Source organism: Vulpes lagopus, chromosome 4 (genome assembly GCF_018345385.1).
Source record: "Vulpes lagopus strain Blue_001 chromosome 4, ASM1834538v1, whole genome shotgun sequence".
Lineage (NCBI taxonomy): Eukaryota > Metazoa > Chordata > Mammalia > Carnivora > Canidae > Vulpes > Vulpes lagopus.
The window spans coordinates 46,654,286-46,679,547 of NC_054827.1; the positions used below are offsets into that span (position 1 = coordinate 46,654,286).

The 25,262-nt window shown below is 58.6% G+C and overlaps 2 protein-coding genes across 3 annotated transcripts in view; one reads left to right on the top strand and one right to left on the bottom strand.

The window, feature by feature from the left end:
• The window catches only part of CAMK2B (calcium/calmodulin dependent protein kinase II beta), a 76,434-nt gene extending 75,840 nt beyond the window's left edge, over positions 1–594 (top strand). For both annotated transcript variants that reach the window (XM_041751604.1, XM_041751605.1), the window contains one exon: positions 370–594. The gene's annotated coding sequence lies outside the window, so the exon portion shown is untranslated. The remainder of the gene's footprint in view (positions 1–369) is intronic.
• A 4,331-nt stretch (positions 595–4,925) lies between these two features.
• YKT6 (YKT6 v-SNARE homolog) lies at positions 4,926–13,350 on the bottom strand. The gene is made up of 7 exons (XM_041751618.1): positions 13,066–13,350; positions 10,963–11,045; positions 9,289–9,389; positions 8,137–8,241; positions 7,779–7,844; positions 5,815–5,916; positions 4,926–5,205 (listed from the first exon to the last, which is right to left on the bottom strand). The coding sequence occupies exons 1-7, from the start codon at positions 13,167–13,169 to the stop codon at positions 5,170–5,172; spliced, it is 597 nt and encodes a 198-aa protein (XP_041607552.1). The 5' UTR covers positions 13,170–13,350; the 3' UTR covers positions 4,926–5,169.
• Between the last annotated feature and the right edge of the window lie 11,912 nt (positions 13,351–25,262).

Below are 25,262 nucleotides of genomic sequence, written 5' to 3' on the forward strand. Positions count from 1 at the left end.
GAAGCATGAGAGCTGGTCCCTCTCCCCATCTCTTGCGAGCTGACCCCCACCTCCCTGGGGGGGTGTGCAAGCTGACCCCCATCTTCCTGGGAGCGCATTTGAGCTGGCCCCTCTCCCCATCTTCCTGGGGGGCATGTGAGCTGGTCCCCATCTCCCTGGGGGTGTGTACAAGCGGACCCCCATCTCCCTGGGGCACGTGAGAGCTGGCCCCCATCTCCCTGAGGGGCATGACGGCTGGTCCCCTTCCCACCTCCCTGGGGGGTGTGCGAGCTGGTCCCTCTCCCCCATCTCCCTGGGGGCACGTGAGAGCTGACCCCCATCTCCCTGGGGGGTGCGTGTGAGCTGACCCCCATCCTCCCTCCCTTTCAGAGCTGTGGCCGGCTTGGCGGGACGGACTCGTGTTGGGAGCCCCGCCGTCCGCGGCCCGCCCGTCGCATGTTTGTGTCTCTGCCTCGTTCCCCCCCTGGTGCCTGTGTCTGCAGAAAACAAAGACCGGACGTGATCTCTTTTTCACAACAAGATGACAACACCACAAAAAAAATTGATGTTGGATGAAACGGGAGGAAAAAAAAAAAAAAACAAAGGAAAAAGCTGTAAAAATCACTGGCATTTGTGGGGCTTTGAACCGACGGGCACTCCCCACCCATGCTCCACGTGTCTGTCCGCTCCTGGCCCCTTGGGGACCGGTGGGGCAGTGATCTTGTCCCCAGGGGCCGGGCCGAGGAACGCTGTTTGTTAGGTGGCACCCCCCCAGGCGTCTGCATTCCCCCCCCTGCCCCCGCCCGCCGTGCATGGCTGCTGTCAGGAGTGTCGGCCACCTGGGGCCACGGGGACCTGAGCGCGGCTGTTCCCCTCCCTCCTCCTCACGCCCCCAGCATGGATGAGCAGCACGGAGGCCAGCTGGCTCCGGGGGGGCCCGGTGCACCATCCGAGAAGCCCCCATGGGCCCAGGGCTCCCCCTCTGGTCCCTCCAGGGCCAGGGAGGTAAAGACCTTACCCGGGCAGGAGACTGGCCAAGAGGACACTGTTGGCTGGGCTGCAGCCCCGGCAGGAGGGGAACCCTTGGGATGGCCTCCCTCCTGTTGGGGTGCCTCCCTTCTGCCCACCCCCCTGCCAGCCGGTGCGGCCACAGAGGGGCTCTGGGCTTGGTCAGGACGCAGGCAGGGGAGAGGGGGCAGAAGCGGGTGAGTGGCTCCCTGGGCTGCCAGGCCGGGGTTTGCTGACAGTGCTCTTGGAGTCTAGGCTGGAGCAGAGGGAGGGAGGGCTGCCCCAGGCCTGAGGCACAGGGTGCGGCTGACCGGGACCCTGGGATGAGGAGAAGACAAGCTGGGCCCATTCCGAGGTCTCCCGGGTGCTGGTGGGCACCATGGTGAGGCTCGGGGATGGCCCCGTGGTCGGAGGGCAGCAGAGAGCACCCAGGTCAGCCGGCCAAGTAGGGTGGTTGCGGGGTGGGATCACGGAGGTGTGGGTCCCTGCTGCCCCAACACCTGCCCTTTAATTCACATTTTCAACAAGGATTTTCTTTATCTTCCCCCACAAATCAAAGCAAGGGAGGGGCACAGAGTGGGGAACGGGATGCAGGATGCTGGTCTCCAAGGGGACTGTCCATCAGACACTCAGAATGGACACTCACCTGCCTGTCCACGGCTGTGTTCAGGACAGCTGTCCCCACCCATGGACACAGGGTAAACATCCGCAGGGCTCACCGTGGACAGCGTGTGGCCCAGCCACCCTCCCCTCCGGGGGACCCTTCCCCATCCCCTCACCTGTTGTCTCCACGGAGCTGCCTGTCTCGGGTAATTTGGGGATTTTTTTCTGGGGGATAGTTCTTTTGCATGACCCCTCTCGAGCAAGCCACACCTGCTCCTCTAGCTAGATGTCCAAGGTGTGGTGGCGCCGGCCGGCCCGCTCTGTGGAGGGCCGGCTGCCCGCAGTGCTGGCCGGCAACCTCCCCTTCTCTCTTTTTGCTGAGTTCCATTGTCTTTTCTTTCTGAGCCTTGTAAGTGTAAAAAAATCATTATTTTGTTCTGTCTCGGGAAACTGCAAATAAAAGAAAAACAGGACAAATGGCTTCACGTGCAGCTGGGGACTTGATGCCAGGGCCCTGCCGAGCTCCAGCCCCCCGCCCGGCCACTCCCCCACTGCCCGGGCCCCCTGCCACAGCGGCCACAGCACCACCCACTGCCCCACCCCACCTGTGTCGGCCCTGGATGCTGGAACCAGAGCTCCCTGTGAGCCCTGAACCCCCACCTCTTCGGCAGCCTCCCTGGATGAGGCCAGAGGGCAGTTCTGTGTGGAAAGAGCACAGGACCCAACCCTGACTGTCTCTCCACTTATCCATCCCTCACGCGTGTCATTCACCCTGTGGCCATGGGCTGGGTTGGGTGGATGGCACCCAGGCCAGCGTGGACAGCGATGTCCCGCGAGGACAGTAGTGGCCTCTAGGAGGCAGAGATGGCGGGGCTAAGACAGTGGGGGCTGGGAGGGGTTCCCCAAGGAGGACCCAACCACCTGGAGGGCACCTGGAGGGCACCTGGAGCCGAGATCTGGGAACAGATGGACACCAGGGACAGAGGGGAGCGAGGGTCTTCCTTCCTCTCCCCGGACACTGCTCCACCCTCGCCCACCCCATCATCCATGCCCAAGGCCTGTCAGGAGGGACACATCACCTGTTGCCCACTGTACCCCTGCAGCATGGGGACACTAAGCCACCTGGGGCCTCCCTCAGGAATGCTGGCCGCCCTTGGCCTGTGCCAACTGCATCAGCACCGAGTACATGGCTGAAGGACTGCATGGCCTCGTGACCACATGGCCTGACCTAGGCTGTCTGACCAGCCAGTTGCCCACACTCAGGCCCAGCCAGGCGAGGGCTGTGGTAGCTGGCCTGTGCGCTGCTGGCCCTTCCCAAGGCCATGGACCAGGCAGCCTGCCCTTCTCGCTGGGTCCCCAGGCCCTGCCAATGCTGGTCTGTACCTCACATGCTTTCCTGGGACAGATGTGGGCTTCAGAACCATCCTAGGTACGACACTCATGTCCAGTTGATTCCTGGTAAGAGGGGTGGCCCAGGGGTCACTAGGACAGGAGGCCCTGGACCAGCTTCTTAGTCCTGGCAGGTGCTCAGGAGGGCGGGCTGTGCCAGGGAGCACACAGGGGACCCAAGCGTGGGGCGAAGATCTAGGACACGGCAGTCGAGCATGCACAGTATCTAGGGCTCCACTCTCCTATCAGCTGTAACCCGAGGCGGCTTTCCAGGCCAGACCTCCCTGTGGGCGCTCTCTGCAGCCCCGCCCCCAGGATCCGGAGCCCTGAGGTGTGCTGTGGGACCTGAGCACAGGGTGGGTGGGGAACCCAGCCAGGTCAGCGAGATAGCCTTTGGTCACTTCGCTGGCACCTGGGGTGAGCGAAGCTCCCTGGGCCTCGAGACCCCATACCCCAGCAGGTCCTCCCGCCAGAGATCCCAGGCTGCCTCACATCCAGGCACACCAACGAGGCTGAAAGCAGGGCCCAGAGGCAGCAGTGAAACAGGCAGAAAAGTCTCCAGACCCTCTGATCATCAGCCCCCGGGGTCATTCTCTAAAGTGGGAGCAGATGGGAGACTCTCCAGTCTGCACCGCCCCCATGTCCCAAAGGGTTTCCATATGTGCGGCCTGGGCTGCGGGGCAGCTCCCTGGGCCGGTTCCCCTACATCTGTTCAGGGGCTGCCTCCCCTGGACAGGCACTGCCCCAAGAGGCCTTGCACCCCACAGGCGCACTCAGGGAGGCGCAGGCTTCCCGGGGTAAAGGGGCCCCTGAGGCTCAAACAAAACAAAGGACAATTTTGCAATCTCAAAAGACAACTTTATCCAGATAAGAACTTTTCGAACAGAACAGTTAGGTGGCAGTTATTAAAATACACTCTTTGCCCAGTGCTTCCAAATGAGACACCATCAACTGGGGAAACGCTGGCTGGGGCCTGAGCCAGCCCCACAGGTCTGCACCTCCACCCCCAGCTGCTCCGCAGAGACCTCCCAAGTTGGAGTCGTCACAGTCCCCCAGCACGGGGGAGCAGGCTGGGTCTGTGCATTCCAGGGGGTCCCTTGGGCAGGCTGTTTTAGGGGCCAGCACAGTGCCCAGGGTGAAAGGCCAGCCAGCAGGTAAACCTGTAGTGTGGGGGTCCTCAGAAGCCACGAAGGTCCCACTTTATGGTCCAAGCAAGGTATTCAGGGCCTGGCCCTCTCTGAGGGCAGCAGGACCTCCTGGGTAGGCCAAGAACCAGCATGCTCACGGAAGGACCTCCCAGGATGGGACCATATGCCAGCACCCCAGCAGGGGCTTCTGTGGGGACCAGGTCCCAAGGGCCTGTCATGAGCTCACGTCCTCAGGACGCACTGCAGAAATGTGGCAGGGCAGTCTGAGGGAGTGGGCAGGTCTCGGGGCTGGGGCTGGGACTGGCGCTGCTGGGGGGCTCTCAGCAGTGCTCCTGTGGGGGCCAGACCGGGTGTGGGGCACTGGGAGTCCTTGGGATGGCTGGCATCTGGTCTTGCTAAGGCACGCAGGCCCCGGGCGGCCGCTAAGACAATCCTGTTGCCAGAGATGAGTGAACATAGGTCGAGAGAGATGTACACAGTACTGTGACCCGGAGGTCAGAGCTGAGCTGCACGTCTGGGCCGATGCCCCCCACTCCACACCCCTCAGGCATCTCCGTGCAGCCTGCAGGTGGGTGCCCTTAGCAGGGGCCAGGGGAGCATCAGCATCCGTGCAGCCTGTCTCCCCCGGCCCTGCCATCAGGGCTCAGCCGGGCTTAATGCAGGGTTAATAGTCAGTGCACGAACACAAGTGCAAGGTAGACGGAGGCCCGAGGCTGGCTCTGACCTCCCTGGGAACCTCGCACAGCTCAGGGGCCCACGGGTCTTCCCAGGGGTCAGAAATGAGCCCTTCAGCATCGGTGTGAGTCACTCAGAGTTTATGGTTTCATCTGGCCCAAGAATACAGCTTTGGGACCCTCGAACAACCTTTCCAGAGATCAGCAGACATGTGAATGTGAATGTTTTCCCCCAGCCCGCCCCCGGCCCTCAGGTCCTGCCAGGAGCCCCACAGTGAAAGCAAGATCTGTCCCCACGAGGGTCTTCCCACGCCGGCTCTGCTGCAAACGGCCAGGGCATCGGACACAGGGGCCTCCGCGGGCTGCTGTCACATGATGGCACAGCACGAGTTCTGTTTCCGGGCCTAGACAGAGACAATCTGGAGCTGGAGAGGCGGAGGCGGCTGGCAAGACCACTGCGGCACCCATGGTGGGGGAGGGGGAGGAGGCAGGGGCTGCGGCCTGGGCTGGGAATGCTGGGAGCAGCCCAGGCGGCCAGGAGTCTAACGGCCAGGAGTCTAATGTGGCGCCAGCCTGTTCCCCAGGGCGACCCAACCCCATGCCTGGAGGTCATACTGAGGATGTCTTCCCTCTCTCACTCTGGGTTCACATATGCCCCCTAATCCCACTCGCATTGCCCTCTCAGGCTCACAGGAATGCCAAGGCGTGTGAACAGCCCTGCCACTGCCCACTCCAGCCAACCACTCTGTCAGAGGGAAACAAGAGGCAGAAGGGCCTCTCTGGGAAGACAGGAGGCCTCCTGAGCAGGCAGCAGGAATGGGGCGAAGCCCTGGGCATAGGAGAGCAGCCCGGAGCAGGGCGGAATGAACTCTGCCCACCGCAGCTTCCACAGCGCCCGAGAGACCCTCCACTACTGCTGGACCTGGGCACCCCCACCTCTGCTCTCCCCACACGTCACTGAACGTCCTGACAGCTCCCCCAAGGCATAGCTCCTGCGGACAGCCAGCACTCACTGTCTTATAGAAGGCTTTAGACTGTGTTCCCAGCACTTCGGATTTGGACACCAGGTCATCTAGCTTCTCCCCTCGCTCCAGCAAAGACTCCATGGTGTTGTGCTGGACAAAGGCATAAAGAAAGAACACTCTGTTGGTCGTGAAGCAAGTGGCCACGAGCCCTCCTGCAGCTTGTGGGAAAGCGCTTCTCCTTTGGGCTCCTCCCCCACGCAAACTTCGGGGGCGTCCCAGGTGGAACAGGACCCTGTGACCGTCCTGGGGAACTGCCATCAGATTCACACAACGCTATAGGAGAGGTCGCTTTTACACACATGTACACCTACTGCGTCCCACACCCTGCAGGGGCCTGTGTTCCAAGGTCGGCATTCAGGGAGTGCCCGCACCCACAGCCCGTCCTTGGGGTGAAGGGATGAGGCACTCCCAGCAGCCCTAAGTCCCGATGCCATCGGGAAGTGGCTGGCTCGCTTCCAGCATGGATGGCCATTGCTGGAGCAGCCATAAGGCCCTCAGAGGCCTCACTGGAGCAGGTATCTAGGTACACAAACATGACCTGACCCAGAACGAGGAAATAAGTGAACGTGTCCTTTCTACACAGAGCTCAACAACTCAGGTTCCCAGCACAAGCAACCAAGGGTAAGACGTGGCTGGGAAGAAAGGCAGCACAACCAGTAATCCCATTTCTGCAGGCACACTGGGCCAGGGAGGACGATACCCCCACCATGCGCAGTCAGAGAGGAATGACACAGCGGACACCCCGCAGCTCTGCATAGCCCAGGGGTTCCCATAGCCACGGCTCCTCGAGAACACACAGAGAAGCCCATGCAAAGACCTGGAGACACCCAAAGACTCTCACAGCTCATTCACAGTCCTAAGCCCCAAAACTACATCATTAGAGCTCGATGACTGCAGCCCCCCCACCAGTTTCTGTGTAATGTGCTTCCTGGTGCCACCCAGGCTGGCGTCCGACCCTGGGACACAGTGCTGAGCATGAGGACCGAGCCTGAATCAGCAGGAGTTTCACGTCGAGCAGGGTTTTTCCGGGCACCTTTGTGGAGCTATCTACCCACTTAAGGTTCATTAGCTGCTGGGCACTGGCGTCCCACATCCACCATCGCACCAGGAACAGGGTGGGTAGGGACAAGCTCTTGGTCCTGAGGGCTCATATGCCCGGCAGTCAGGGAGTCATGGGTGCTGGCTAAGACTATGCAGCGGCGTCCAGGAGGCCTGTTCCTGGGGCACTTGCACGGGAGCCAGGCAGGAAAGGCAGAGGCCACGAGACCCTGAGGCTGTGCCAGGGAGTGTGCACTGGACCCCACAGCTTTCCTGAGGGCTACTGACGGACGGTAAGCAGAAGAGCCACAGATGGTTGGCTACGGTGCAGACACACTGGGCAAATGTGAAAAGAGAGCTCCAAGTGAAAGGGGGGTGGTGGGAGAAAGGAAGTGGGGGGGGAGGGAGAGAGGTGGGGGAGGGGAGGGACAGAAGCTAAAGCAGCAGCTACAGACCAGCAGAGTGCTCAGGTACGACACGGGGCTCCCACTCTCCTCAGGCCTGAGGACCCTAGGTCTGTGTTTAGTGAGTAGGGGCGGCTTCTCCCGCCCCCACAGCCCACACCCTGTGAGGGAGGCAACAGGAATGGCAGGGAAGCAGAGCCACGGATCAGAGACCATCACGACTGGTAACCGCCCAGAACAGGGAGAGATCAGGGGCCACAACAAGGTCTCAGCTGAGGCCCTTGGGCAACAGGTGTTGAACTCAGATGGGTGCAAGCAGCACAGACCTGGAGGCGTCTGGGTGATCTGGTTCTGAGGCCTCGGACACTCAGGGAGAGGTGGGCACCCACCCCTCTCAGCCTAGCGCTGGCATGAGGGCTCCCCCAAGCCCAGACTGTGTGCCCAGTGGCTGGCTGAGATTTCCACCCCCACTCCTGGCTCTGGGATGCGCTCGCCCCTGCTCCTGCTCACCAGAATGATTTTGGTCTCGTCCAGCTCAGCCTGCACTTTAGTCATGGGGTCAGCTTCTCGGGGGTTCTAGGAAAGAGCCAAAAGTAACATCAGGAGGAGAGTGACCACCTGGAGACAAAGCTCAAACCAAACAAACCGGACATGTGGCCACGTTCACAGACCACAGGCTGCTCAAACACATGGCAGAGAAGGGAAAGCCCATCATGGAGCTCGGTTCCAGGTCTTACGTGCATCCCTGCATGTTTCACAGCGACACCGACACTAAGGCTGCCAGGAAGTTCCCCCACAGCCATGACCTCCAGGGCTGCTGGCTTTGCTGTACCACACAGCCTCTCCTGAAGGCTTCTGTACACCCTACCTGGTATCGACTCAGGTGGCCATCTAGGGCGGTGTAGTGGATGCTGGCAGGGGACCCGACAGGCCACTCTATCCTGTCCACCTGCTTGGAGAATTCGTCTAGAACCTGTAGGACAAAGGGACACATTGGTATCCGCGAGACCTGAAGAACGCCTTGCTCAAGAGAGGCAGTCAGGGCCATGGGTGGAGGGAAGAGGAGGATGGCTCATGGCCAGGGGCAAATGTAAGTTCAAGTACTTAAAATCTATGGAAATTGGGATGCCTGGATGGCTCAGCAGTTGAGCATCTGCCTTTGGCTCAGGTCCTGATCCTGGGATCCAGGACTGAGTCCCACATTGGGCTCCTTGTGGGGAGCCTGCTTCTCCTTCAGCCTAAGTTCTCTGCGACTCTCTCTCTCTCTCTCTCTCTCATGAATAAATAAAATCTTTAAAAAAATAAAAATAAAAATAAAAAAAATCTCTGGAAATTAAGCACCAAGTATATCTAAGCTGAAATGAACCTTGCCTGGAAAATAAAAGTATTAAAATTTTAAGCTACATATTTCCGCTTTTATTAGGTCACATGATTCTAGAAAAGAAAGTACTGGCCCTCTCATTTCCCAGAACAGTTCTTCAAAAATGGAGCGAGATTCTTTGGATTTAAGCAACCAGCAGATTTCATGTGCTTATGGGTGTCAGTGCTTGGGGGCAGAAGGGACCAGCATCCTCGAGGGCTTTATGACAAGCACCCCTCAAAGAACTGAAGAGCATGGAGGCACTAAGCCCCGTGCTGGTGCCGGCCCCATGTGGGGGACAGGAACACCCGGGGTGTGCAGGGATGACCTGACGGAGGGTGGTCGCCACAAGACAGAGCACAGCGTTGGCTGTGGCTCGGAGGGCAGAAGCAGAACAGTGGCCAGAGCAGCAGCCAGGGCTGAAAGTGCAGCCATAGCTGACCCGAGGGCCTGTCCCAGACATAAGCAGGATGAGGGGCAGAAATCAGAGCCAGTGAAGGAAATGGGGAAGGGATCCCAGACCGTCTCTTGGTTTAGGGCAAGAAAAAAACCGAAAATAGGTTGATTTTAGACACACTAATACACTACTCCCTCCCTTATACCTTGCGCACTGCCCACACCTGTCCATCCAAGGCCCGCTTGGCCACAGTGCAAACTCACCTTCTCCAGCAAGGTAAAGGCCACCCGGGATGGATATTCGCTGTCAGCAATGACCACTCCTGCCAGACTGTCGTTTCGCACGTAGACGTGGCACAGGTATTCTAAGGAGAAGATAGACACGCGGAAGGGGAAGTGAGAGTTTTGGCCATTTCACCCTGATCTTCAAAGTGTCACAATGCTGAGCTCTTGCCCTGTGGGTCAGCGAGACTCATACAGGACAGCACGGGAGGGAGCGCTGCCACCAGCACAGCCCAACAACTGCTTCAGACAAGTCAATGCCCAGAGACCCCGTGTGCAAAGCCAGGGTGTAAAGGAGCCCCAGGGGTGCAGGAAACCTCCCAGGGGATGCGATTCCAAGCGCATTTCCCAGTTAGATCCTGGAGCCCCAGCAAGGCTCAGCTGTGTCTAGGGGGTTGCACCTCTGATGCTCTGGCCTGTTCTCGAGCCAAGGAGACCCCAGACGAGTACAAAATGAGAGTGGCCTAGCCTCGCATCAGGAAATCGGGACATCAGGTTTCATTCTTACAGCAATCCTGGCCTGTCCCGGGCTGTGGTGGGCTGGGGAGGTGAGGGAGGAAGAGAACAAGGAAAAAGAGAGGAGAGAAGGTCCATCTGCAAACAAATGTTCTCCAGCATTGCTGTGTGAAAGTCACTGAGTTATCTAAAGGCACAGAGTGTATGAGTGTTTCTGCAAAACAGTCACCATTCCTGCTATGAGTTTTTGTCCCTTTCAAAATAATCCAGACAGGATACAGCTAATCATTCCCCCACGGAAAAAAAACCTAAGGATTACACCTAACAAATAAGAACCTTCTTGTTCAGACAACGCTCACGCAGAAGAGCCTGATGCTAAACCTGGAGAAACGGGGAGATGGAGAGACTGCGAGCTCATGTCAGACTAGGGCAGCGATGGACAAAAGCAGGGCCACCGCCGCCCTCTGGACTCTGTCTACGATCCCAAGCAAGCAAGGCTCAAGCGTGCAGCCCAAGCGCACACACTCCCCACAATCAGAGAAGCTGGCTCAGAGCCGCAGACACGGCCAGATCCGCCAGCATTCACAGTCCAATGTCACCTCTGGGGTGTAGGCAGGACAGGGAAGCTGTGTAGGGGACCCCACCCGGGGCCTGACGGGCATCTGCATAGACACACTGCCTCTAGGGCCCATGCGGGCTATACCAGGGAGCTTGCCATGAGCTGTCTGTGAGCCACAGCTGTCCTTCTTGACCTGTCCGTGTCACACAGGCTTCGCACGGGAAACCTGAATCATGAAAACGTGAACATATTGGTCAAGAAGAAAACAGTTTTTTGATTCCTGGTGAAAAACCTGCAGAGCCCAGGATGCAGTGTTACGTCAGCAGGGCTGGCTGGGAATCCTCATTTGTGATGCGTACAACCCTGGAGGGAAAGCAAATTCAGGAAGGCCACTCCCTGCTGCACAAAAGCCAGACCCCAATCTGAAGCGAGTCTAAGCTTTGGGGTAGAAGCTTAATCAGGCCGCTGAAACGTCAGCACCAGACAAAGAAGCATGCGTGACCAGAACAGAGAGAATGCGGAGGCAACAAGCCAGCAGAGTGGGGTCCTGGCAGTCGTGGGTGGGGCAGTGTGTACATGGAGAGCCACAGGTGCCAGGGCAGACGGGGGCTGCATGTGCACGAGGCGGCAGGTCCTCTTACCTTGTTCTTTGACAGAAGCTCTGCTGCCTTTCGCTGAGCGCTCCACAATCAGCTGACTCGTGAAGGTCATGAACTCCTGAACACTAAGAAAATAACACATATTACCTATTCCTGTCACCCTGTCCCCAGCACAATGGAAGGTGACCTCTGAGCATAGACACCAAGGGGCCACTGCTTCTTGGGCTCATTCCTTTCCCTCTCAACCTTAGTGACAAATGACAGACACTGTTTTGTTACAGATTCTCACGGCCATTCAAACTACACCTGCTCACTACCTCGTTCACCAGGGCAACACACTTCCAGACCCGCGGGGACTTCCTACAGACTTGACTCAAGAGAACACTGAGGGCAGAGCAGGATTTGGGAAGCAGGAGAAGCAGAGCTGGCCTGTGCACGCCACACGCTGCCACGTGACCCATGTCCACCGAGAACGCAGCTACGGCACAGAACATGCATGGCCTGGGGCGTGCTGTCTCATCCAGGGCGTCTGGAAGAGAGACGCTTGGCCAAGAAGGAAGTGACTTGTACAAACGCCAAGAGGGAAGAGGGCACTCATGGGTGCAACAGAGAGATGAGGCTAGAACCAGTCACAGGTGATGGCAGTGGAGCCCAAGGAACAGGGGCTAACATGACTCTCTGAGGGTTCCTCTGACCAGTGTACGAGGGACCATACAGAAGAGGGAGGACCTCTGGCCACGGACCCATGACCTCCAATCCCGGTACTGACTGCCACGTGCCTCCCCGACAGCCACGTACGGTCTGTGCGTACCACAGTCCGCACCATACCTGGTGCTCAGTACTGAGGGTGTAGTGTGATCACAATCATCCCATAGGGAACAAGGCTCCAAACAAGGAAGTCTTTGCAATAAAACCAGGCAGAAACATAGCACGACTCCACGTAGACACGGGAGGACTTACGTTTATCGTGAGAGTCAGCGCTAGAAAAGCAGGGGACCCGTGTGAAGGTTTTGTAGCTCGAGGTGGGCAGAGGGGTAGCGCGAGGCCAGAGGTCGCGGGGCCTCCAGCTGCGGCTCTATGAGGTGCGCTGGGGACGCCTCCAGCGCACCGTGTTGTGTGAATCCTCAAACACACAGGGTACCCTACGCCAGAGACGCAGAAGTCCCACCCTGGAACCTCTGAGCACCCTGGGTGCACACGGCCAGGTGGGCAGCAGCCGTCCCACCACAGAAGAGCAGTGAGCGGGACACGGGGCAGAGGCTGTGCTAGGAACCAAAGCATCAAGACGTCGCACCCCGAATGACCCAAAAGCAGCAGAACGTTTCCACGCGGCCGCCACGGAACTGTTCTAGGTCCCGCCTGCACAAGGCTCCCGACCGACCAGCGGCAGTGGACGCGGGGCCAGATGGCGGCGGCCCGGGGCGGCTCGCACTACACGGGCCTTCTGCTCCTGGCCCTTCCACGGCTCCGGACTCGCTCCTTCTTGCAGTCACAGTGGCCAGGAAGCCCTACACACCCCAGCTTCTCTCCAGACCCTCCGCGCACACCCTCCGGCGCCATCAAACCTCAACCAGGAGAAAGCATGGCATTTGGGTTCGAGCGCTGGCCGCTGCGCATCATTCCTGCGGCCTCGGTGACTGCATCACAGCTGATGCCGGTCCCCCAGGGCGACAGGCGCTGTCTCCAGGGCGGCCGCACGAGGCTGCGGAGCTACCGTCGCTGCAGAAGGCCGCCTACGGCTCACCGCGGCGGGACGGAATCGGCCGCTCCTCAAAGTCCCCTTGAAACGTCACCACGACGGCAACTGACAAAACGTGTTCCCCCGCGGCGGGAACCTTTCCCCCGTGAGCGCAGGCGTCCCCGCAGGTGCGTCTACACACCGAGCAGGAACCCCACCCCCACGCCCTCCTCCGGCCCTCGGCCCCCGGGCCCCCGGGACCCCTCCGCTGCGCCCAGCGCCCTCGAGCCCCCGCCCAGGCCCCGCCCCCTAGGGCCCCTGACCCCCCCCCAGGCCCCGCCCCAGGCCCCCTGACCCCCAGGCCCCGCCCCAAGCCCCCAGACTCCCAGGCCCCGCCCCCAGGCCCCTTGCCCGCCCCCAGGCCCCGCCCCCCGCCCCAGTCGCGGCCTCGCCCCCGGCCCGCTCACCTGGACCTCTGGAAGAAGCTGAAGGAGGACACGTCGTACGCGGCTTTGAGCAGCACCGCCTTGGGTTCGCCTTTGTACAGGACGCTGAGGCTGTACAGTTTCATGGCGCCGCGCCCTCGGGCCGCGGGCCCGGCTCGCAGGCAGCAGCGCGGCCGCCGCCCCCGGGGACCACCGCAGGCTGCTGACGGGTCGGACGCCGGCTTCCCCTACTGGCTCGGGGTCCACTTCCGGTTCCGGCCAGGGGCCGCCGCCCGAGCCCCACGGAGGGTTTTCGTGCCCCGGATGCAGAGAGGACCGGCCGGAAACACGCAGGCGGTGGGGGCGGGGGCGGGGGCGGGGTGCGGGCAGAGACAGCGCAGCGCATGCGCATAAGCCGGCCCCGCCCTTCTGGCCTGTCCAAGGGCCCGTCCTCTCCCTCCTGCTGCATCCCGGGTCCTCCCAGGCCTCCCCCTTCCCTCCTCCCTCCTGGGGTGTCCCGTCCACTGCAGGACCTCCCCCTCCCTCCTGCCGTATCCCATCCCCTCCCACGTGTCCCCCGCGTCCTGAGCCCTCTGGGGACTCCCCCCTCCCACTTGGGGTGCCCTGAGTCCTCCTGCTTTCAAGCTCTCCCTCCCTCCCAGACTGTCCTGAGCCCTCCCGGGCAGCTTCTGGGAACACACCCGGAGCAGCACCCACACGCTCAGAAAGGAGCTTTGATGGGGTGGGGGGAGTGACTGCCTTCCTGTGTTTTGTAAATCAAATCTCCTTTAACGCAAAGCGCAGGAAATTCTTCTTCTGGAGGCTCCTGCAGCGTGTGAAGCTGTATTCTAGTCCTCGCCAGCTCATCCTCCTGCAGGAGCAGCCCCTGTCTGCACAGGACCCCTCAGCACGAGCCTGCAGGGGTCGGGGCTCCCTGGGCCTGCCCACCAGCTGTCTAGGCCCTGACGAAGGAGGCAAAGTGCTGACCTCAACGGTAGCAGAGATGCATCGCCTCCAAGGGCAAAACATCCGCTCCTCACTTGGGGAGCAGCTTGGCTGGTGGACAAGGACTCAGAAGGCCTCCTTTGCCTTGAGATGTTGAAATAATGCTTTGCTGATGGGTGGGGATGAAGGAGGCACAGTTGCATAAAAACTGCATCTTGCCTGTTTCTTGCTTATTAAATGGTAGGATGTAATCTGTCCCTCATGGGACACATAAAAGGATCTTGGTCTTTGGCAGTTGGCGCTAAGCTGACACGTTCGCTATGCTAGAATCAGCCAGAGCTGAGATGATGGGAAGAGCCAACAGCATCAGTCTACACCTAATCGGGGTTTCTCAGCTTTAGCACTATTAATAGTTTGGTTGGATACTGCGGGCTTGTCCCAACAGTTGGGAGCCGTCCCAGGCACTGTAGGCAGCATCTCAGGCCTCATACCCAAGTAGCACCCCATGCCATCTGGGAACCAAGAGTGTCTGCAGACGTTTGCAAAGGTGCCCTGGGGAGCAGTGGTTTACAGAAAAATGTTTGTATGTCTAAAGGAGGGGTCCTGGCACCTGCCCCCTCACTCAGCACCTCCCTCACCAGCCCCCTTCCCTGGGTATTTTCAAGTGCAGAGTGTGAAGAGGGCTCTTCCACATGCCCCTGTTTGGGTGTGAAACATCAAGAACAGACACTGGCCAAGGCCAGACCTGTGACCCATGACAGGGCCATAGCAGCAGGCCAGGCAGGAGCCCGTGATGCTGTGCTAACACCGTTGTCCTATAGGGGGCGGGTGAGCCCACTGCTGATGGAAATCCCTGGAGCCCCTTTTCCTTTGCCACTGAAAGTTCTTCAAAGGGACCAGGAGGACAGTTATTGCTTGGAATCGACTTAAGTGTATTCACAAGTCACATACTAGTGGATGTCTTACAGTTGGTCGTATACCAAGCACTTTCCACGTGCTTGGTATTCATTCAGCGCCTCACAGAAGAAAGAGGTTTCATCATCACCTTACAGACACAGAAACGGATTCAGATCAAGGAAATTGGTAGAATGACGAGACACATGTCAACACCACACCTGGCACCTCCCAGCTCCCCTCCCAGAGGCTCTCTGCCCTCCTCTCTGGCCCAGCCCTGCCTCCACCGCTCCAGCTATGTGGGTGCAAACTCCCCAATCTCAGCATCCAGCTTCCATTCCACCACTTGACTTGGATTCAGTCCCAGCATGGCCAGAAGCCCCCAAAGCATAAAGGTGAACAAAGCACTAACCTCTCTGTCTCTCTCTCTTTTTTTTTTTTTCATCTGTAAAGCTGGAGATATAACCCTTTCCATCAATGTGATGCTGGGAATGGTAAGACACTATATTCCAAACTCTAGTCTTGGTAGATGCTTAACAAGTAAAAACCATGATGATTCCTGTATTGTTATCGTTTACGACAAAAAGAAGAGATGGTCGTGGGTTAAAGGCATTCTGCATCCTGCTGGGAGCAGAAATCTGACACGCTGAAACCTGAGTGAGTTCTACAGAGTGGGGAATACTATTGTATCTTATCATTTCCTGATTTTGATCCTTGTGCTGTGGTTATGCAAGAGAATTCTTGGTTTGGGGGTACTACACACCAGTACTTAGGGGGTAGAGAGACAGCACATCTTCACCTCACCTTTGCAGGATTCGGAGGTATATATGAAGGGTAAAGTGAAGGGGTCGGGGTGAAGGTATCCAGGAATGCTTTGTACTGTGCTACAAGTCTAAAATGATGGGGATGGGGCGCCCAGGTGACTCCATCAGTGAAGTGTCTGCCTTCAGCCCTGGTTATGATCTCAGGGTCCTGGGATTGAGCCCCACATCAGGTTCCCTGCTCAGTGGGGAGTCTGCTTCTCCCTCTCCCTCTGTCCCTCCACCCTGCTCATGCTCTTTCTCTCAAATAAATAAATAAATAAATAATATTTTTTAAAAGATTTTATTTATTTATTAGAGGCAGAGAGAGAGAGAGAGAGAGAGAGAGAGAGACAGGCAGAGGGAGAAGCAGGCTCCACCCAGGGAAGCCTGACGCTGAACTCGATCCCGGGTCTCCAGGACCACGCCCTTGGCCGAAGGCGGTGCTAAACTGCTGAGCCACCTGGGCCACCCAATAAATAAAATATTTTTTTAAATGATGGGAATAGAAAAGATTATCAGAAGGGAGCGCTGATGTTATGCATGCAGCTCCAGTAGTAGTCGGGGTGGCAAAGCTGTCTGAAGTCCAGACTCTCCCTCGTGCACTTGCGCCCTAGAGGAAGAGCTTCCCTGGAGACAGGACTGGAGCCATGCTGCCCGCAGCATGTGGTCCAGGCTCATATTCACCCCTGCTGGGCAGGCAGGTGCCCACACACCTTCAAAGCCCTCTCAGCTCACGAAGGGACCCATTTTAGCTGCACAGTGGGACCCCCATAGAGCTGGATCAAAGCCAGCTGAGGGGCGTGCTGGGGGTTCCTGGGGGACCTGGCCACGCAGTGGCCTTGGCTTCTCATCTGGTCAGCCAGGGCCAGGGCAGCAGGGCTGTTTTCAGGGTAAATGTATGGTGAGCCTCTGCAGCCTACACAGGAACGGGGAGCCCTGAAAGGAACCACAGATGCCCTCAGGCCTCCTAGAATCCCAGGGCGTGTCACTCCTAAGTGTGCAGGCTAGACATGTCCACCACTACAAGGTGCAGCGTCTGAGAGCCAGCAGATGCAAGAAGCCCATTGTGACCCTTGTTTTATTCTCCAAAATGGGAGATTAAACCCCCACATGAAAGGTGTCCTCTTGGTAGCAGAAGGAAGACATGCTTTTTTTTTTTTTTAAGATTTATTTATTTATTTATGATAGAGAGAGAGAGAGAGAGGCAGAGACACAGGAGGAGGGAGAAGCAGGCTCCATGCCAGGAGCCCGACGCGGGACTCGATCCCGGGACTCCAGGATCGCACCCTGGGCCAAAGGCAGGCACCAAACTGCTGAACCACCCAGGGATCCCCTGCTTTTTTTTTTTTTTTAAGATTTTATTTATTCATGAGAGACAGAGAGGCAGAGACACAGACAGAGGGAGAAGTAGGCTCCCCGAGGGGAGTCCCATGTGGGACTCGATCCCAGGAACCCAGGGTCACGACCTGAGCCAGAGGCAGACACTCAACCACTGAGCCACCCAGGTGGCCCAGGAGGAAGACATTCTAATCACCAGAGATGAATGAGGCCTAGCAAAATTGGTACAAACAAGCCTCACCTTGCAGTTACTTCCAGCATGTCCCCTCCGTAGCCCCAGCCCTTCTATCTCATGGGTCCTTCACTGTTTTTTTTTTTTTTTTTTTTTTCATAAGAGTGTTTGCTATTGATTTTTCCTGTTCTGGTTTCCTCTCTGGGTCTTCATTCTCTTTAGAAGGCTCCTGTGCACATGCAAAAACTGTAATAAAACTTGTTCGCAAAAAAACACACAAAAAACAAAAAACTTGTATGCTTTTCTCCTGTTTAAGGCATTTTGGGTCTTAGATGCAGCTGAAGACCCGAAGAGGGCAGAGAATTTGTCTTCCTGCCCACCGGCCTAGGGAGCACAGACTTGATGCCGTCCAGCCCCGGCCCCTAGGAACACTGCTCACTACCATAGGCCTCCCAGCAGATTGCCCAGGCTGGCAGCCAAGAGGGAACAGATGTCAGAGCAAGAGGGAAGAGGGTACACTATGAGGAGCTCCCCCTCCCCCTGAGCCCCCATCCCTGGGCTGAGCTCCCCCTCCCCCTGAGCCCCCATCCCTGGGCTGAGCTCCCCCTCCCCCTGAGCCCCCATCTCCAGACTGAGCTCCCCTTCCCCCTGAGACCCCCATCCCTGGGCTGAGCTGCCCCTCCCCCTGAGCCCCCATCCCTGGGCTGAGCTCCCCCTCCCCCTGAGCTCCCTCCCCCTGAGCCCCCATCCCTGGGCTGAGCTCCCCCTCCCTCTGAGCCCCCTCCCCCTGAGCCCCCTCCCCCTGAGCCGCCCCTCCCCCTGACGTGACCAGCGGCCCATGAGGTGACCAGCAGCCCGCAACATGACCAGTGGCCCACAAGGTGACCAGCGACCCACGAGGTGACCAGCGGCCTGCGAGGTGACCAGCGGCCCACGACGTGACCAGCGGCCCATGACATGACCAGCGGCCTGCCCCTGTGCTGGCAAACCTGAATCCCAAGACTTGCTGGAGGAGGGAAGTCCTGTGGTACAGAAGATGTAGGGAAGGGCCTGCTTGTCCTGCCCGTGTCCAGAAGTTACCCTGACACCAGCCGAAAGTGAACTGGCATCGGAGTTTGTTAGCAAGAGTGACCTGGGGCAGAAGGAAGGCCAGCACAGGGAGAGGAGAGGGAAACAAAGCAGTCTTATTAGAGGAGGGGCCCCAGGCAGTCCAGGGTGTGGGCCCGGTGGCTGTAGCATTTGAGGACAGACCTGGATTATATCGTAATTAGCCAACTAAGCACTGTCCTCTCTCAAGAAGTATTCAAGATGCCTGCAAGGGGTAGGAAACCACAACATTATTCCTGTTCTGGGGACATGGGTCAGATAAGGACACACGGCTGCTTTCTGCAGAAGAGCAAGGAGCAGAACATACTTAACCTGTCCTCTGCCGGGATGGCATCACTGCAAACCCACCACTAGGTGCATGGGCCAGGGTGGCCCCTGACTCTCTGTCAGGACCTCAGGACGTCAAAGGTCCATCCACCTGTCGCTTGTGTCTAGTTTCCTGCCGAACATGTGGACAGACAGTTGTGGCAGTGGGGGAAGAGCCACTTCTACGTTCAGACGACGCGGTATAGACAGCAAAGAAAGGGCATCGAAAGGGGCCGCTCCCTGTCCTGCGCACCACAAAGGACAACATCCAAGCAAAAGGGGACTGCTGCCTGCACCCCCAAGTCATGGCATCTCCAGTGGCTGGGAGCCTGGTCTAGACAGAAGCTACCCCGAGGGCCAAAAGCACATCTCAGAACTGGAAACTGTAGGAAAGCCTCCTGACTGCCTCCCAGGCAGCCTGGGAAGAGAGTGGGAGGTGGCCTCTGAGCAGGTTGCTAATCTGGCCTCCATTCCCCAGGAAGCACAAAGTTATTCGTCAGGCTCAGGTTAGCTGCAGTTCCAGCCTTGACCTCATAGCCCGTGACTACACCTGTGAGTGACTAGAGCCAAGCTGCTCCCTTACAACAAAAAAATCAAACGGTAGGGGATGAACCATGTGTCACCAGCATTACACGTCAGTGGGGAAACAATCACCTACCCCACAGATACTAGTCTCACTAATATCTGCATACCTCACTACCTCACAGCATACATAAAAACAAGTTCCAGAAGGATCAAAGTGCTAAACATTAAAAGAAAGAGAAAGAAAAGAAAGAAAGAAAGAAAGAAAGAAAGAAAGAAAGAAAGAAAGAAAGAAAGAAAGAAAGAAAGAAAGAAAGAAAAAGAGAATAGATAGATAAATATTGGAAGGAAATGTGGGAAAATATTTTTCCAATTTTGGGTGGGAAATGCCTTTCTTAACAAGACATGAACCTCAGAACAAGAAAGCCAAGACTGAAATTCATGAGAAGGAACCGCTTCTGTGTGATGAAGACACCAGCGATCAAGTCTGAGTGTAGGATGGACCGCGGGAAACATCACGGCAGATTCAATCAAGGGTTAGTAGGTATTAGAGATGGAATATGAGAGCCCGTTACACAAAAGGAGACGTGAAAAAACGGTCCAGTGACAGAGTGAAGCCCAGGCCTCAGTGTTAAAATAAAGAGTGTAAACAAATCATCCTTAGAGAAAAAAATGCAAATAGCCAGGGAACAGACAAAGAGGACCCAGGGCTTTGTGACAACGAGACAACAGATCAGGAAAAGATTATCAAGATTTATAATCTCAAGGGTGGGCCAGCGTGGAGGCAAACTCCTGAGGTTGGTGGGAGGATTAATGAAATGCGACAGCCTTTTGAGGGAGCACTATAACCTCATCTGCCCAAATGTAAAATGTGCAGAGCGTTTGATCTAGCAGTCCAGCCTCTAGGAATCTTCTGGAAGACACATGTGCATGTTTTGACTGGTAAAACACAAAGCCCCACGATGGAGGAAGAGTGGAACTGCCCAGATGACCACGAATAGAAAGTTGGTTTAAAATGGGACAGCACGTCGTTGGTCTGGAGAGTCTCGCTGGCCACTCCTCCTCGCTCCCCCTGCTGGTCCTCTAGACGTCTCCTGTCTCCTCGGTGGCCTGGTCCTGACCCTGCCCGGCCCCATTCCCACGTTCTCCCCCCCCCCCCCCGACAGCAGCCACCGGCCACTGGAGTGCTCGCGGTGTGCCAGTCCTGAGCCGTTCTGCGAGGATGAAGCACACCAGGCTTCAGAGGCTGAGGCCAGAAGCACCGGTTGAGATGGTCCTTGGTCTCCCAGTTTGCTTCTGGTGGATGAGCTCTGGCACCTGGCCTCCCGCTCGGTTCCCAGGGCCCCGTCACTGTGAACATGACTGGGCATGCTCTTGAGCTGGGGACCCTGTCCGGGCCCACCGTCCCGGCTCAGGTAGGCAGGGAAGGCGGCCACAGAGCTTACGGGGGGTCCCAGCCTGTGGCAGGGCTGGTGGGCAAGCTGCCTGCCCCCTCTTCTCTGGATTCTTCACGTGCAGGGGCCTCTGCTCCTTAGGACGTGGGCCTGGAAGACCCTGTGACCCTGCCCTGGGAACTGGACAGGTGGCAAAGTCCACGGTGACAGGGCGATTGGGCCGTTGCTATGGTGATGGGGATGGAGGCGTTTGCCATCAGCCCCGGTTTTCTGCATGGCAGCTCTAATGACAGGATGGTCAGCCCTGCAGAGGCCGGAGGCCGGAGGCCCTGCTCTCGGTTGCCATGGCAGCACGGGCCCTCTCGGGGAACACAGAAGGCCCCGTGGGGGGACTCCCCACTCCACACCTGGTCAAAGCAGGAAGTGCTGGGCGGCACAGAAGCTGGGGAAGGCTGGTTGGGGTGTGAGAGGGATATGGTCCCCTAAAGCCTAGTTGCTCAAGAGTTGTCCCTGGCCCCAGGAGGAGAGCGGACCCTTTCTGCTGAGTGTATCTGGAGGACACTGTGCCACCGCAGCCCGGCGTCACCTGGAGGGACGGCTGACTGGCGCTGGCCAGTCCTGGCCTCCAGCGATGGCCACACGGGCCTGGGTGGGGAAGGGTCCCGGCTGTGTCCCCGGAGAGAAGCCCGGCCGGCTTGCTGGTCAACGATGAAAAGGAGGAAAGTCTATGCCTGAAGCTCAAGCCAGAAACCGGCTGGAAGGTGGACCATACCCTCCCTTCAGATCCTTCCTTGGCTGGCGGACACCTTGGGGGACTTCTGCTTCAGAAGCTGTCCAGAAACACTGAGGGGTTCCAGCTCACACGAGCTGCCCACCGCACACATGCTGGATGACAGAGCCAGGATGGACGTCACCAAGAAGGAAAAGGTAATGCACAACCTGGAGCTCTTCTCCAGGAGTGCTGGTTGTGGCTCATTGGGCACAGACCAGCCTTGGCTCCCTGGCCCCTGAGGGAAGGCCTAACGGGGAGGGAGCCCGGGGCAGCGGCTCTGTCTGGCCGGAAGGCCCCCTCTTCCCAGCAGGCCAGGCCCTCTCCGCTGCTTCAGGCTCCAGCCCCGTGACTGGGCAATTAGGCTGCCAGGAGGTCTGGCAAGTGGCTTTCATTGGCCGGGGGTCTGGAGAATTTAGAGCCCGGGCTGGAGGGGGATTTGGGGCCTGGGGTCTCAGTGGGCAGAGCCAGCTGCCAGGCTGGGAGGCAGCACCCAGCAGGTATTGTGATGGGCCCTGGACAGCTTCATAGGATTCACTCCAGGAGGAGCACGGTTGCTCCTGGCGAGGAGCAGAGAACAGTTACTTTTTCCAAAACAGAGAGAAATCCAGATGTCCTTTCAGGCCGCCCTGTGCCCAGGCAGTGAGCAAGGAGACAGGGCTGGGGCCAGGGCAGGGGGAGCATGCCTGCAGCCCCAGGCCAGTCATCAGGGCAGGACAGGGATCCAGTCCCTTTGGCACAGTCTCCTCCTCACATGTCTTCACTTCTTCTGTGACTTGACGAGGTCAGCACAAACACGAGCTAGTTCTGCTCCCAGCAGAGCTGATGATGTGAGGAGAAAAACAAGCAGCCCGAGCCAGGGTGCCTGGAGCCGCAGGCAGCAAGACAGGCCGAGTCCCCAAGCGAGTCCTATAACTACTGGCGTGGCAGGAGTTTGGATGAGAAATGCTGCCCAAAGGGGCCCCGGGAGGCTACTGGGGAGCAGAAGGGTGACTAGGTGACAGTGAGAGTGAGGGCCTGGGGAGCCCGTTCTCAGACTCTGGGGCTGGTCCTTGCTCCTGCCCATCTGCACCAGGGGACACAATGCCCCCCAACCGAGGGGTGCTGGTCCAGTCCCCGAGGCAGGGCCGGCTCCAGAGCCCCAGGCTGAGAGCAGAGGGGGGAAGCCCCGCCTCTGGCATACACTTGAAAGGAGCACCAAAAACATCAGTGATCAAGGTCGATAATAATTTCTGAAGAATCAAAATTAATGCAAAAGAATGTGGAGAAGGAAATCTCAAAAGCTTAACGAGAGGCAGCATGAGTCTCCATTTCTGCGCTTGTGCCCCCTGTTCTGTAGGGTCAGTGAGCTGGGGCCCCGGCCAGTGTGCAGGGAGGCAGGGGGCAGCCTGGCTGAGCATAAGTCCCCCATCGTCTGGAGGGCTGCAGTGGCTTCAGGGTCCTCCCAGGAGCTGAGGTTTGGCTGCCAGGCCCGTCTTGCTCCAGCCCTGCGCTCCCGGGAAGTGCTACCCCCACCCCAAGCCAGCACTGGCCCTGGAGCAGTGAGCAGTATGTCCCTCACAGCGGCTGTGTCCACCTCAGGCTCCTGAGAGGAGGGAACGGAGGCGCCAGCGCTGCTCTTCCTCTGCATGCAAGCAGCCCTTTGGTCAGTGTTGAGCCTTCCACGCTTACTGGCTGTCACCCCTCCAGGGTCTGCGTGAGCTTGTGGGCTCTGCTATCCTTCAGTGGCTTCTGCACGTGTATGCCAGCCCCTTGCACAGCTTCTAGAGCTCACTGGGGGCAGGGCTGTGCCTCTGGCTGCCCCTTGGACCCCATCATAGCAGGTGCATTCCTGTGGCGTGGAGCTCTGGCTCTTGATGGCCACCCCTCCTGCATGACCTAAAGGTGGGGATCTGGGAACCCTGTCGGAAGCCCCTGCATGTGGTTCTCCCTCCTGCCTCCGGGTGGGTCCCACCCGCTCCATGAGCAGCCAGTGGGCAGGAAGGAGGGGGCTCCACAGTGCTTTCCAGGAAGAAGGCTGGTGGGTGGCACTTCCTCATCGTAGCTCACCGAGGGGTCTCAACAGCAGATGTTTGCTTCTCTCGGATCTGGGGATGCAAGCCCCAGGTTGGGGCACCAGCAGGCTCGGGTTCTGGCGAGGGCCTCTTCCTGGCTCGTGGGCGGCCGCCTTCCCACTGTGTCCTCACCTGGCAGAGACAGAGAGCGCAGGTGTCCCCTTGTGTGGGACCCTTCTGTAGCCTGTAGAATGGAGCCCCCTGAAGTCAGGCCCTCCGGCTGCCAGGGCACAAGCCCCGACCAGGTCTGCTCCTGCTCCTGTGGTGGCAGGACCAGGCCAGAGGCCCAGGCCTCCTTCCCCGCCCTTCTGCAGAGCTGCCCCGAAGCCACCGCACGGCAGGTCCGGGGCCCCCGCACTGGGGTGGGCTGCAGCTTTTCTGGGGGTGCTGGAGGGTGTTGCTTCAACCGAGGCGCAGTCCTGGCCTGCGCCCTCCTTGCACCTTCATCTCCCCTTCACTTCTCACGGGGCCGTGGTGGGTCTTGCTGGCACTCGAAGCAGGATGCCACTCTGTCTTGTTTCTCTGTCTGCCTTTGTCTGTCTCTGTCTGCCTTTGTTTCTCTATCCCTTTCTGTCTCTCTCTGTCTCTTTGCCTCTGTGTCCCTGGGCTGGGGAGGTGATATCATCAGACCCTAAGCCTGCCCCAGTCCTGTCCCCCTCCTCGGGGGCTGGCCCACCCCTGCCCAGGTCCCTCCCAGGTGGCCCCTCATCTCCTGCCCCCTGTTGTCCTCAGCTTTTGGGGGCTTCAGGGTGACTTCTCGGTGTCCAGCAAGGCCCTGGCTGTCTGACCCATGGCCACCTCCCCTCATGCTCTGTGTACTCGAGTCCTTTATTTTTCTATGTGGATGGCCCTTTTCTGGGTGAACTGGCCACCCCACTGTTTGGATGCGCCGCTTGACCAGGACCTGCTTTTCTGGTTCTCTCTGCTCCGGGTAGGCTGTCCGTGTAGCCAGTTTCCCATGGGTTCGCCTGCCTCACCTTTCCAGGGCCTCGGTGGTCAGGCCTCGTGAAAACCACCGTCAGGGTTTCTCCGTGGGGAGAGGAAAGCTGTTTGCCTCCCTGGTTCAGATCTTTTCTCCCCCTTTGGTGAAATGTTCTCGGTTTACCTCTCTGGGTACCTCTCTGGGGCCTGGGCTCCCCTTGCTGCCCCAGTCAAGGTCCTGGCCCGGGTTTTCCTGTGACCACAAGAAAGCCCCGTGGCTCCTCCTTGTCCAGCCATTGGTGCCAGAAAGTCCCGACTGCCAAGGACAGGGCAGGGGCTGGTGTACTCGGGTCCTGAGCAGGCTCCCTGCAGGGCCGCAATGGGTGCGGGTGCTGGGCTGGGCACTGTGTGGGGGGCCACCAGCCTTGGAACCCAGAGCCCAGCTGCACACGGACACCAAGGGAAGGGGCTTTGGGTTAGGGCCCAGGAGGCGACAGAGGGGCCGAAGGAGTGCAGTGAGCTAGAGTCCTGGGGCAGGAAGGGGGATGGGAGGGCCCCTGCACCTGGGTGGCCAGTGCTCCCTGGACCCCCTCCCTGTGCTGCCCTGAAGTCCTCCCAGCCCTCCTATCAAGCAGCATCCCCTTGTGATGCACATGCCCTGCTCTGCATGCAGAGCTGCCCCCACACCAGGCTGCACCTGCCCAGCCAGAGGGGCTCCGTGTCATGGTGGTGCCCCCCAACCTGCACGCAGCCCCAGACATGGGGAAGAGCCCCAGCAATGGGTCCTGGCCCCCCAGGTCTCTGTGAAGGACAGTCTGTGGGGAGCCTCTGCCTCTGACTGGGGCCCTGTGTACAGAGGCCGAGCGGATTGCTGAGGTAATGCCGGGTGACTTTTGGAGGCTTGGCTGCGAGCGACCATTCGTTCTGAAGTGGTGGGTCCAGAGGTGGCCCTGCCTGGCCTGCAGAAGAGGGGAGAGCATCGCGTGTCAGGTGGGATGGGCATGGAGACTTGTC

Coding starts and splice junctions, on each gene's coding strand:
- YKT6 (XM_041751618.1), bottom strand. CDS start 13,169: ATGAAACTGTACAGCCTCAGCGTCCTGTACAAAGGCGAACCCAAGGCG. Junction 9,390..10,962: donor AGCTTCTGTCAAAGAACAAG/GTAAGAGGACCT, acceptor TCTTCTCCTTAG/AATACCTGTGCCACGTCTAC. Junction 8,242..9,288: donor CCTTTACCTTGCTGGAGAAG/GTGAGTTTGCAC, acceptor TTTGTCCTACAG/GTTCTAGACGAATTCTCCAA.